Genomic DNA, 12,147 nt, shown 5'->3' on the forward strand with positions numbered 1-12,147 from the left:
TGCTGCCATTGATTGGCACTGGCCAGTCACTAATATCTTGTCCTAGAGTACACTGGAGTATTATGGTGCTGCTTCCAGGAACACACCCATTATTTGTAAAGACTACTGAAGTGGAGGAACTTTAGGCCTTGCTGCCTAGATTTTCCAAACATGGGTAAAACCTGGAATGCAGACAAGGTCACCCAGACTTGGAAACAAAAACAAAAAGGCCAAAGGCCCTGTTCTGAATACCTGTCACCAAGCACCCTGGGTGTCCCCACCTAAATATACTACCAGGACAGAGACACCAGAAAGAGCCACTCTGCCTTACATGCCCCATGCCCAGTACTTCTTCTTGCCCCTGAATCTGCCTGGCTGTCCCCTACTGCCCATTAGTACCAGGCAAGAAGTTGTTGAGACTGGCAGTGGCCCACCACTGGGATGGGAGCTCCATAAGCCCAGAATCCCAGGAAGTGAATGAAGGGAAGCGCAGAGAAAGCCAAACTCCCAAAGCCAAGTACCTTTTCCTCCTTGCTGATAGAGCTGTGACGGGCAACACTCTCCATTCGCCCAACATAGACAGCACAGTCCTTCTCAATCTCCTTCAACTCCTCAAGAGAGAAAACCACTGAGATGCGAGGGACAGGGACATCAGACCAACAGAGGTAGTGCTGCCAAAGAGGAAGGGCTTCAGTGAGTACATGGCCAAGGCCGGGAACAAGAGCACTGCTTCACAACTGGGTTTGCGGCAACGAATATAGATAGCCATTTCCCTGAAAAATTCATTCCTAAATCTGGGGGCAGCTGAAAACCCTTGATGACTCCACAGAGCAAATACCCCAACAATGGAGACACCATGTATGGGGCCATCAGCATCAGCAGAAGTGGAATCAAAAGCTGAGGAGCACCGTGGGATCTCATCTCGCACACAGAGGACTGTGGCAGCCAACACACTAGCACCCACCAGTCAGACACAGTCCCTAGACAGATCTGACTGCCCGCCTGGACACAAGGCCCCCACCAACTAGCAGGACCCTCTCACCCGGGGACAACAGAGCTTCAGCAGGTTGATGGTCTTCCCACAGACGTACACATCATGGGCAATGTGTTTCAGGAACACAGGAACACAGTCCTCCACCTCTTTGGAAATGAGCACGTAGCCATGGGTCCAGTAAAACTTATCTGGACAGAACATGGACAGAACAGGATGATCTGCAGTTACAACAGCCCTGACCCCAGGCAGAGGGCACTGCCTAGCAGCCAGTGGCTACTTACCTCTGAAGCTGAGGTATTCATGGTTAACCTGGATCATGAATTCCCTATAAACATCTCTGAAGACTCCACTGTACACCCAATCATGGATGAACCTGTGGGATAATGGGACATGGCAGGGAGGGCGGAGCTAGTCAGGCGTGGGTGGCGGGTGGGTGTGACAAATAGGCAGGATCATCAGCTGAGTGTGGCCAGTCCACAGAGTGAAATGGGACACTGTCAGTAATACTGCAGCTTTGGGCATGGTCTCCTGCCGAGTCCACCCATTTATCCAGAGTACTTGCACACGGACCCCAACACTCAGTGGACCGACAACAGGAAACTCAAATACATACTTGGTCTGAGTGTAGCCTTCCCCCATGCACTGCAGGAGACAGGCATGGCCAGTACAGGGCACCCACCGTGTGTAGGGCTCACAGCTGGTCTTCAGGAGAGACAGCAGCACAGGATAGTGCTCATTACTACAGTTATCCAGGGCCTCCTGGTAGAGGTAGGACAGGAGCTTCACGCCCTGCAAACAGTGAGAAGCAGGATGGTGTACACCACTGCAGTGTACGGCACGCTGCCCGTCTAGGCAATATGGCGAGCAGACCACACTAGACAAGAAGGCACAACTCAAGGGAAGCATGCAAGCTCACACTCAGGAAAAGGAAGGATGACTCACGGTGGGGAACACAGCCCTGGGCTCTCCACTGGTCACCAGGGATACAGTGCCAACACCACAAAGCTCAGCCAAGTACCTAGACACAGAAACTGGATCAGACCAGATGACAGGAGCACAGGGTCCCAAGGACCAGATCAGATTAAGTAAGCTAAATATTATTCATTTCCCCCTAAGCAACTGGTCTACACAGGCTTTAAAAACTATTTGTACCCCCAACAACCAGATCGAAGCGCCCTTGTTGGACCCCTGCCCAGCACTGTTTCCTGTGCTATCCTCCCAAATGGCACTAACACATCCACACTGGGTGTCCCCACCTCATCCTTACCTTGACTCCCTAACTCCCTCTTATGATAGGTTCCCACCTTGTCTGACGAGGACAAGCACCAACCCCCTCATGAACACTCACCTTCTCTACCCCACTGTAGTCTGTGTTCCACATGACCCCACTCACAACAGGTCCCATTCATAGCGTCCAGATCCCAGGCTCTACCTTCCCAACTCTTGCTGCCGAGAACATGTCCACCTCCTGTATTATCTGCCAGCAGACACATTCTAATGCACATAGTGACCAGCTGTGCATGGACTGTTGAGGCAGCCAAGGACTAATCTCCTGGTCCCCCTGCCAGGGAGCAGAGCTGGCTCTCCACTACCCTGAAAGCCCCACACCTGCTCCTGAGGGCCATGCTAGGCCACTGTGCTGAGGTTCACCTGAGCTGCCGGCCCAGTTTCTTGAAGAGAAAGCCAATGGTGAGGAGACTCAGGGTAGGCGGAGTGGAGAGAACACAGGCCTGGTAATACCGCAAGTACCTCCTAATGCCGCTGGTGAAGGCCTGTGGGCAAGGAGTAGAAGGAGGGCAGCTGGGACATGGAGGCAGTCATGCACTCAGGACTTGAAAGGACACCCCCAAGCTGGAAACAAGGCAGTGCTTTCAGGCCATAGCCTGGTGGCCCCATTTTCCAAGCAGTGGGCATTTATGGCTTAAGCCCGACCAGGAGGAAGAACGTTACTAGAACACAGGTTAGGAATAGGCTCTGCCGCAGATGCGGTTTTGCCCCTTCGCATAGCACTAAGATAGGGTCACCCTGGAACAAACCCTGTCCACCTACCTTGGCCTGTCTTGCCTACATGCCAGGAAAACGGGAACCACAGCCTCACCTCCAATGGATTCCCCTTTCAGAATAATTCTACAGCACCTGCAGCCTCTGGTCCTTGCTTAGGGATTCCATTCACTGTTCTGCCTGGAAGGCCTTTCCCATGCAGCTCCTAAAACACCCCTGAAAACTAATGTGGGGTAGTTCCTTTGCCTGCTGACCTTACTCGTGTGGCCCAGCTCCTCCTAGGCTGCACCCTGCCCCCACCACTCCCTGATACCTGCCCGTGTTTTCTGCAAAACACTCTGCTAACCTGCACACCTGTCCTCACCTGCCCTGGCTACCAGGATTCTCTAAGATTCTACCAGCATGCAAGTTGGTTGCAAGTCTCCCAAAAAAACAGAAAATCTTGGGTGCCTCAAGAATCAGTCCGTTAGAACAGGAGCTCCACCTTGCCACACACCAAACAAAACACTGGGGCCTAATGTGGAACAGGTGGTTTATATCTGGCTCACACACCTCTCATAGCACTTGGTCCTTGCCCTCAGTCCCTAAATGGTCACACCTGCCTCCCTCTATGCCTTTGCCCAAAAACAGCTGACACAGGATTCCAGTGAAATAATAGATGAAGTAAAACAATCTGAAGACACCCAGCTTCTTAAGAAGTTTGGATTGAGGGGTTCTCAACCCATAATTCTGAACTTTTAATTTTTTTGTGAAGGTAGCATGGTTCTCACAAAGGCATACCTGGAACACAAGGCCCCTGCTGCACATGGAGCCTACTACAGGTTGTAGAGAGAAATGGCTCAGGCGTGTGTAGTAGGTTCCATACTCCGCCACCTCTGAAAGGATGCTTCTGATGCTCTCAGGAGATGCACCTGACACATGGACACCCAGCTCCACTACAAAGGCTTGAGTTTGCTACAGGGCAGAAAGGAGTTACAGAAGTCAGACATCAGGACCCTATGTGATACCATTTCCACTCAGAGTTCCCCAAATCCAAGACACACAAACAGAAAGTTCTGAAAACAAAATGCAAGCCACGGAGCTGGAGAGATGGCGCAGGAGTTAAGGAACTTGTATGTACCGCTCTTGCAGAGGACCTGAGTTTGGTTCCCAGCACTCATGCTGGGTAGCTCATAAGGAAACCCAGCACTCTCTTCTGGTCTCCACAGGCACCTGTACTCACATGTACATACTGACACTGAAACACACAACCCAAGCGTGGTGGTACATACATTTAATCCCAGCATTTGAGAAGTGGAACCAGTTAGATCTCTGTGAACTTCAGGCCAGCATGGTCTACACAGTAAGTTCCAGGATACAGAGAAACATGGTTTCAACAACAACAACCAATTTCAACACTGTTGTAAGAAAGAATCTGGGCCAGTGATACGGCTTAGCAGTTGTACTGGCTAGTTTTTTTTTTTTTTTAAATATTTGTTTATTTATTATGTATACAATATTCTGTGTGTATGCCTGCAAGCCAGAAGAGGGCACCAGACCTCATTCCAGATGGTTGTGAGCCACCATGTGGTTGCTGGGAATTGAACTCAGGAAGAGTTCTGGAAGAGCAATCAGTGCTCTTAACCTCTGAGCCATCTCTCCAGCCCGTACTGGCTAGTTTTTATGTCAACTTGGCACAAGCTAAAGTCACTTTTGAAGAGGGAACCTGAACTGAGAAAATGTCCCCATCTCATTGGCCTATTGGCAAGCCTGTGGCGCATCTTCTTGATTGATGATTGATGGGGGGGGGGATCACTGAGGGCAGTGACACCCCTGGGCAGGTGGCCCAGGATGGTATAAGAAAGTAGGCTGACGCCGGGCGGAGGTGGCGCACGCCTTTAATCCCAGCACTCGGGAGGCAGAGGCAGGCAAATCTCTGTGAGTTCTAGGTCAGCCTGGTCTACAGAGCTAGTTCCAGGACAGGCTCCAAAGCCACAGAGAAACCCTGTCTCGAAAAACCAAAAAAAAAAAAAAAAAAAAAAAAAAAAGAAGTAGGCTGAGGAGGCCATAAGAACAAGCTAGTGAGGCGGGGCGGTGGTGGCGCACGCCTTTAATCCCAGCACTTGGGAGGCAGAGGCAGGCGGATCTCTGTGAGTTCGAGACCAGCCTGGTCTACAAGAGCTAGTTCCAGGACAGGCTCCAAAAAAAAAGAACAAGCTAGTGAGCAGCATCCTCCATGGCGTCTGCTTCCGTTCCTACCTCCAGGTTCCTGCCCTGACTTCCCTCAATGATAGACTATGATAGACTATGTTACCTGGAAACCAAATAAACTCTTTCTTCTCCAAGTTGATTTTGGTTATGGTGTTTCATCACAGCAATAGGAAACCTAATTAAAACAGCAGGTAAGGTGCTTGCCACCAAGCCTGACCTACCCAAGTTTGATCACCAGTACTCATACAGTACAAGGAAAGATCCAACTCCTAAAAGCTGTCCTCTGGCCTCCACATGTACACATGACACATGTCCCTGCCCAAGGAAATAAATGTAATTAAAAAAGAAAAAAATCTGGGCTGGGATACAGCTCAGTGGTAGAGCACCTGCCTAGCATGTGTCAGACCCTTGGTTCCATCCCTAGGAACACACACACACTTAAATAAAAATGATCGTATGTCAACAAATTAGATAGTCCAGATCAAATGCAAAATTGCTTAGAAACATATAAGTTTACAAAACTGACTCTAGAAAATAGAAATCTACCTATAAGAAGTTGAACAATGAGTCTGCAGACACAGCCTCCTAATAGGGCAGTAAATTCTGTGTCATATGTGTTTAGATAGGTCAAGAAAAAAATAACAGGGCTGGAGAGGTTCCTGTTAAGAGTTAAGAGCACTTAATGGTTTTACAGAGCTCCTGGATTAGGTTCCCAGCACCCATGGCAGCTCACAACCCCCCTTCCCCCATAACTCCAGTTCCAGGGCAATCCTTTTTTTGTTGTTGTTTTGTTTTGTTTTGGGGGGTTTGTTTTGTTTTTGTTTTGTTTGTTTTTTGAGACAGGATTTCTCTGCGTAGCTTTGGAGCCTGTACTGGAACTAACTCTGTAGACCAGGCTGGCCTCAAACTCACAGAGATCCGCCTGTCTCTGCCTCCTGAGTGCTGGGATTAAAGGAGTACTCTCCTGCCCTCCACGGGTACTGGGTACACATGTGCATAATACACACAGGCAGGAAATTCATACACATAAAAAAAAATAAACAAATCTTTTTTGTGTGTTTGTTTTTTGGTTTTGGTTTGTTTTTTTGTTTTTCAAGACTTCTCTGTGGTACCCTGACTGTCCTGGAACTCACTCTGTAGAGCAGGCTGGCTGCAAACTCACAGAGATCTGCCTGCCTCTGTCTCCTGAGTGCTGAGATTAAAGGCGTGTGCCACCACACCTAACTGTAAGTCAATACTCTTAAAAATTCAAACAGAATGCCTGTTTTGTTTTACAGTATTGGGGATTGAACGCAGGGTCTCTCACATGTCAGGCAAGAATTCCAACACTGATTCATATAGCAGCCTAACCTGTGGCTATCTTTAGTCAGCCCATAGAGCTGGCCTTCCTGCCACTCACGGCACTGGACCTCACCCTACCCTGAACATGCTGAGCATGCCCGAGAGAGTGCAGGCTATTTGATACAAGGTTGGCCCTGGTAGCCATGAGCCCGTCTCACCTGACACAGAGAAAATGTAGCAGAAACAACGCCCAGCAGAACATTCAGTGAGTCTTTCACCAGCTCGCTTTCCTCCACCAGCACAGGCTTGGGGGCCTGTAGTAGACCCCCACTGAGGGCCTGTAGCTCCCCATGGCAGAGCCTGCAGAATCTGTCAAAGGCATCCCTTCCTGCTTCGGTGAGGTAGGGCTCCTCTCGGTAACCAGGAGGGCTGTGAGGAAGACAGAAGAGAAGGGGATGAACAGATGGGGCAGCACGGAACTCAATGCCAGGTGTGCTTTTTCCCAGGCTACAAATGCCCTGAGGTCCCAAGAGCAGCATCCAGTCATGGATGGACAAGGACAGGCCATGACTCACATAGAGTATTGTTCTTGTGTGTTGTGTATGTATGGCACATGTATGCTTTATAATTTTATTTTGTGTGTGTATGGGTGTTTTGCTTTGCACTTACATCTGTTTACCACATGCATGTCTGGTACATACTGAGGCCAGAGGAGGGTGACAGATCCCCCAGAGACAGAATTACAGATGTTTGTGAACCTCTACAAGAACAAATTCTCTTCACTGCTGAGCCAACTCTCCAGCCCCATTATTTTATTAATTTTATGTTATGGGTGTTTTGCTTACATGTCTGTATACCACATGCACGCAGTGCCTGCAAAGGCCAGAAGAGGGTGCAGAGCCCCTGGAATTAAAGTTACAGACAGCCAGGCATGGTGGTGACCCATGCCTTGAATCCCAGTACTCAGGAGGCAGAGGCAGGAGGAGCATGAGTTCCAGAACAACTATAGCTACACAGAGAAACCTTGTCTCAAAAAAGTAAGGAAAATTTAAATTAAAGAAAAGTTACAGACAGTTGTGGGTTGGTCCTAGGAATTGAACTCAGGTCTTCTGGAAGAACAGCTGCTGTCCTTAACTACTGAGCCATGCATGTCTCCAGCACGCACCTCCAAATTTTTAAAACATAAATAAAAATTAAGTGCAGCAATGTCAGGCATGGTGGTTCATGCCTGTAATTCCAGGATTTCGGAGACTGAAACAGGAAGATCAGGAGTTCAGGGCCAATTTCAGCTACATTGTACAGCCATTCTGCTGTAATAGGAGCGGCGGGGCTGCATCCCCAATACCCCGAAATAACAACACACAAATTGTATTCTTTTAAACACTGCTTGGCCCATTATATCTAGCCTCTTCTCGGCTAACTCTCGCACCTGGACTAGCCCATTTCTAATAAGGTGTGTAGCATCCCAAGGTGTGCTTACCGGGAAGATTCTAGCCTACGTCCATCCTGGGTCAGAGCTTCATCGCGTGTGCCTCAGAGAGCAGAGCTATCACGTCTACCCAGGAGAGGGGAGCATGGTGTCTCTTGACCATGCCAATCTCGAGTATGTAAGACCCTACATTTTAAAAAGCTCTAGTGTAAAAACTTAATTAAGCCGGGTGGTGGTGGCGCACGCCTTTAATCCCAGCACTCGGGAGGCAGAGGCAGGCGGATCTCTGTGAGTTCGAGGCCAGCCTGGTCTACAAGAGCTAGTTCCAGGACCAGAACCAAAAGCTACGGAGAAACCCTGTCTCGAAAAATTAAAAAAAAAAAACTTAATTAAAAACAAAATGTTTGGGGCTGGGGAGATGGCTCAGAGGTTAAGAGCAATACAGCAAGACCCTGTCTCAAACATCACGACTTTGGGGATATAGCCCTCCGTGCAGGAAACACTGCCTGAGTGCTACTTTGTGCTGGAGTTCTCTGGCTAATCCTGTGCTTCCGAGACCACCAAAAGGATGAAGTGTGTTCACAATGGATAACAAATGAGCTAAGTGACCATGTCTCCCAAACAACAACCCAGCTAACAGATGAAATAACAATAATAAATATTTACAAAGAAAGCAATGGGCTATAAGGTCAATTTCTCAACATGTAAGGGGTTGGTAGAATTGCTTTGTACAAACAAGACAGGACCAAAACCCTAGTGTGAAGTTACAGGACAGAGAAGCCACTAAAAGGCAAGACACTATCAACACCATAGCAGGGAGCTTGAGGGATCCAAAAGCGCAATTATGATCACACCTAGGAAAGTTCCTCACATAGGAGCAGTGCCCTACACACAGAGAGGCTTTATCACTCCCCCATGTGTTCCTCTCAGAGACCCCAAGGGAACCGGAGGCCACATCAGATGACACACGGCTCCTCCAGCCCTGACTCTTTACTTCAGGGCTCCCCTGCTGTTTTCCCAGACTGAGTAGCAAAAGGGATGTGAACAGGGCTCCATGAACAAATGTCTGTGAAGTACATGTCCTCAATTCTCATTCTGAGTGTTTCCAAAGGGTACCAACTCAGACCAGGAAAGGAACGGAAGGAAAAAACCCATGGCCCCAGATATATACAGAGTATGTGGCTCCAGATTAGCCAATGCTAGCCACCCAAGGAAAGGCTATTATGGCTCATGCTTCTATCAGCAGAAGGTACCACACCCATGGCTTCTACTCATGTAATAAGTTTCTTGGAGCATCTCCCAGGCACTGACCACACAGCCTGCTAGCTGCCCTAGGACATCTGTCTAGCAGTCCTGCTAGAAAGATAGACTGTAAGTATGGTCTGCAGAGTTAACTCCACTGAGGAGGAAGGGTGGGGAGCTCTTTCCCCTCCTCTTCCTCCACCTCATAGGATTCAGACACCATTGTACACTAGCTTACCTGAAATGTCAGCCTCTTCATCTCAACACTGATGTTTCTACAGACAACTGCCTGGGGTTGCAAAGTAAGCTGTTGACATGGGACAAAGGCACAGTGCATTTAAAGGCAAAGAAAGGGTCACATACCATCCAATGCGCTCCCAGCACCTCCGCTTGCTGGCTTCATATGTGAGCACGGCTTCCCACAGGTCCAAATCCGGGGTCATGCTTGGTTCAGACTGGGAGTCAGGAGTTAAATTAGAAGCTGACTGGAACCCTTCATCTTCCCACTGATCCATCATCTGTGGGACCTAGAGACCACAAGGAAAAGCAGTTCATTATCTATCTCTTTGTGTATGCATTCATCTAAATGTGACAGAACATTCCGGAACTTTATCCTCATCCATTTGTTCCCTAGAGGGACACACCTAGCAAAATATTTTATATTTTCTCAAGTTTCTATGTACTACACAATGCACCCCTCCACAATGGCATCACAGAATTAAAATAATCCACGATTGACTGGAGAGTTGGCTCAGAGGTTAAGAGCACTGACTGCTCTTCCAGAGGTCTTGAGTTCAATTCCCAGCAACCACATGGTGGCTCATAACCACCTATAATGAGATCTGGTGACCTCTTCTGGCACGCAGGCGTAATTGCAGACAGAGTACTGTATACATAACAAATAAACAAATAAATATTTAAAAAATAATCCACTTTCAATTTCTGTCAGGTGTGGTGGTGCATGCCTGTAATTCCTGCACTCCCGGGTCTGTAACCAGACTGGCTGCATGGGAAGATTTACCTAAAACAGAAGGTGTTAATTTTTTTTAAATATTTATTTTATTTTTATTATGTATACAATATTCTGTCTGTGTGTATGTCTGCAGGCCAGAAGAGGGCACCAGACCTCATTACAGATGGTTGTGAGCCACCATGTGGTTGCTGGGAATTGAACTCAGGACCTTTGGAAGAGCAGGCAATGCTCTTAACCACTGAGCCATCTCTCCAGCCCAGAAGGTGTTAATTTTTAATTTCACATAATACATGGCCTCATTTTAGGGAAAAGAACAAAAAGTCATATGGAAGTCCCAGTACTCTGTAGGATGAGGCAAGAAGATCTCCATGAGTTTGAGGCCAGCCTGAGCTACCCTGAAACCCTGTCTTTACCCACCCCACCCCTTCAGCACTCAGGAGAAAAACAAAACTATACTAAACCTGGGAAAATGTATGTATACTGAGATTTTGCTGTAGCATCATTTAAACTTGGAAACAGCCTACGTATTTCATAATAAAAAAAAATAACTGAGTAGAAACAGATTGTCCTTTAACAGAATTTACAAAGTAATAAAATACAAGAGACAATGACAATTTACTCAATGACTGGCAGGAAAAATCCATGTTACAAGCGGGGAAGTATAACAAAAAGCATGCACACCAGGCATTTTTGAAATGTGGTTTCTGCAACTGAAGAACAGGATTTATTTCATTTTAATTAATTTAATTTAAATTACCTGTAGTAGAGAAGAAAAGTGGCTTAACCTGAGGTAAAAGGTGAACAGCCGTGTGTTATTTTTTTTGATGCAGTATCCCTGTGCAAGACCAGGCCAGTAAGTTCTCTCCAACACCTCTCCCTCATAACAATCCAGTCACCTGATGTTCTGGACACGAGCTTTCCAGCGTTACCATGGCACTACCCAAACCTCTAGGGATACTGAGGGGAAAGAAACACTACCTTAATGGTCAGTCCAGAAAAGTCCGCGCTGTCCGGCACAGGGGGCAGATCCAATCTCACATCCATGTCATATGTGCGGCTGTGCACGAGGGCACCAAAGAGTGAGGCCCGGGTGTCTCTCTCAAACCTGTCACCACAAGAGTCACCAATAGAGAAGCGCCCAACGGTGGGCAGGCCAGTACCTGGGGTAGCCTCCATCACCTGAAGGGCTTCCTGGAACATGTTATGACACAAATACTCCTCTCCAGAGATAAGTGACCTGACGTCCATTTCAAACACACTTAGGTCATAGCAATTGTAGCCGCCGTAGGGTACGTTTCTGCCTACGTGCTTGTTGTTAAAGAAGAAATCCCGTTTTCTCCGCAGCACTTGAGGGGGGCCGCTCCCCGCCAACTGGACCAAGAGGTCCAGCACTGACTCCACCTCCACCAGAGGACAACCAGGGGTTGCTTCCAACTTCTCCACAAGCTCTTCCAAACGGTCGGCCTCTGGCCCCAAGGCACCCACCCTCAAATCGAAGGACAGCATGAGGATCTTGTTCTTCACGGGGCGCTTCGCAGAGTCAGGCAGCCGCTGATGAGTCTCCTCTTGAAACAGATTGGCGAAAAGAGCATTGTAGGCTACCCTCTTCAGGCTGAGCTTTTCCCTCTTCCTGTCCACGGGGCGCTGACCCGGGTGAGCCTGGGCGGCCGGTAAGAAAGCCTCGCAGAGGTCATCGAACAACTGGGTGATACTGGTCATAGCTCTTCAGCCACGGACCCCCGAGTGCTAAACTTTGCACGTGGGAGGCACTTCACGCTACCAAAAACCAGAGCGGCCGCCGGCGGGTCGTCGCTTCACACCTGCGAACCAGGCATCCGCGCCTCAGGTTTTGCAAAGCGAGAGGCCACACGCCGCGTCCTCCCAGCCTTCAGCCGCTACCCGGCGCTCGTCGTCGGGTCTCACGGACCCTGACGAGTTTGCCGAGCGAATGCGCGCGTCCCATAGCCCGCCTGTAAGCCGAAGTCGGCTGAACTGGGACTCCCGCCGCTATGGCGCCATATCCACGCGACCACAGACACCACCAAGAGACGCGCCGGA

At 48.7% G+C, this 12,147-nt stretch overlaps 1 protein-coding gene across 2 annotated transcripts in view; it reads right to left on the bottom strand.

The window, feature by feature from the left end:
* The window catches only part of Tubgcp6 (tubulin gamma complex component 6), a 20,655-nt gene extending 8,521 nt beyond the window's left edge, over positions 1 to 12,134 (bottom strand). For both annotated transcript variants that reach the window (XR_012909599.1, XM_075960287.1), the window contains exons 1-10: positions 11,068 to 12,134; positions 9,480 to 9,643; positions 6,664 to 6,874; positions 3,755 to 3,928; positions 2,624 to 2,745; positions 1,916 to 1,991; positions 1,653 to 1,762; positions 1,255 to 1,346; positions 1,022 to 1,161; positions 501 to 650 (exon numbers count right to left, since the gene is read on the bottom strand). Coding sequence is in view for 1 of the 2 variants with exons in the window: in XM_075960287.1 (XP_075816402.1) it covers positions 501 to 650; positions 1,022 to 1,161; positions 1,255 to 1,346; positions 1,653 to 1,762; positions 1,916 to 1,991; positions 2,624 to 2,745; positions 3,755 to 3,928; positions 6,664 to 6,874; positions 9,480 to 9,643; positions 11,068 to 11,808 (1,980 nt within the window). In the remaining variant the exon portion in view is untranslated. The remainder of the gene's footprint in view (positions 1 to 500; positions 651 to 1,021; positions 1,162 to 1,254; positions 1,347 to 1,652; positions 1,763 to 1,915; positions 1,992 to 2,623; positions 2,746 to 3,754; positions 3,929 to 6,663; positions 6,875 to 9,479; positions 9,644 to 11,067) is intronic.
* Positions 12,135 to 12,147: the final 13 nt, after the last annotated feature.

Source organism: Microtus pennsylvanicus, chromosome 2, assembly GCF_037038515.1.
Source record: "Microtus pennsylvanicus isolate mMicPen1 chromosome 2, mMicPen1.hap1, whole genome shotgun sequence".
NCBI classification, from domain to species: Eukaryota; Metazoa; Chordata; class Mammalia; order Rodentia; family Cricetidae; genus Microtus; species Microtus pennsylvanicus.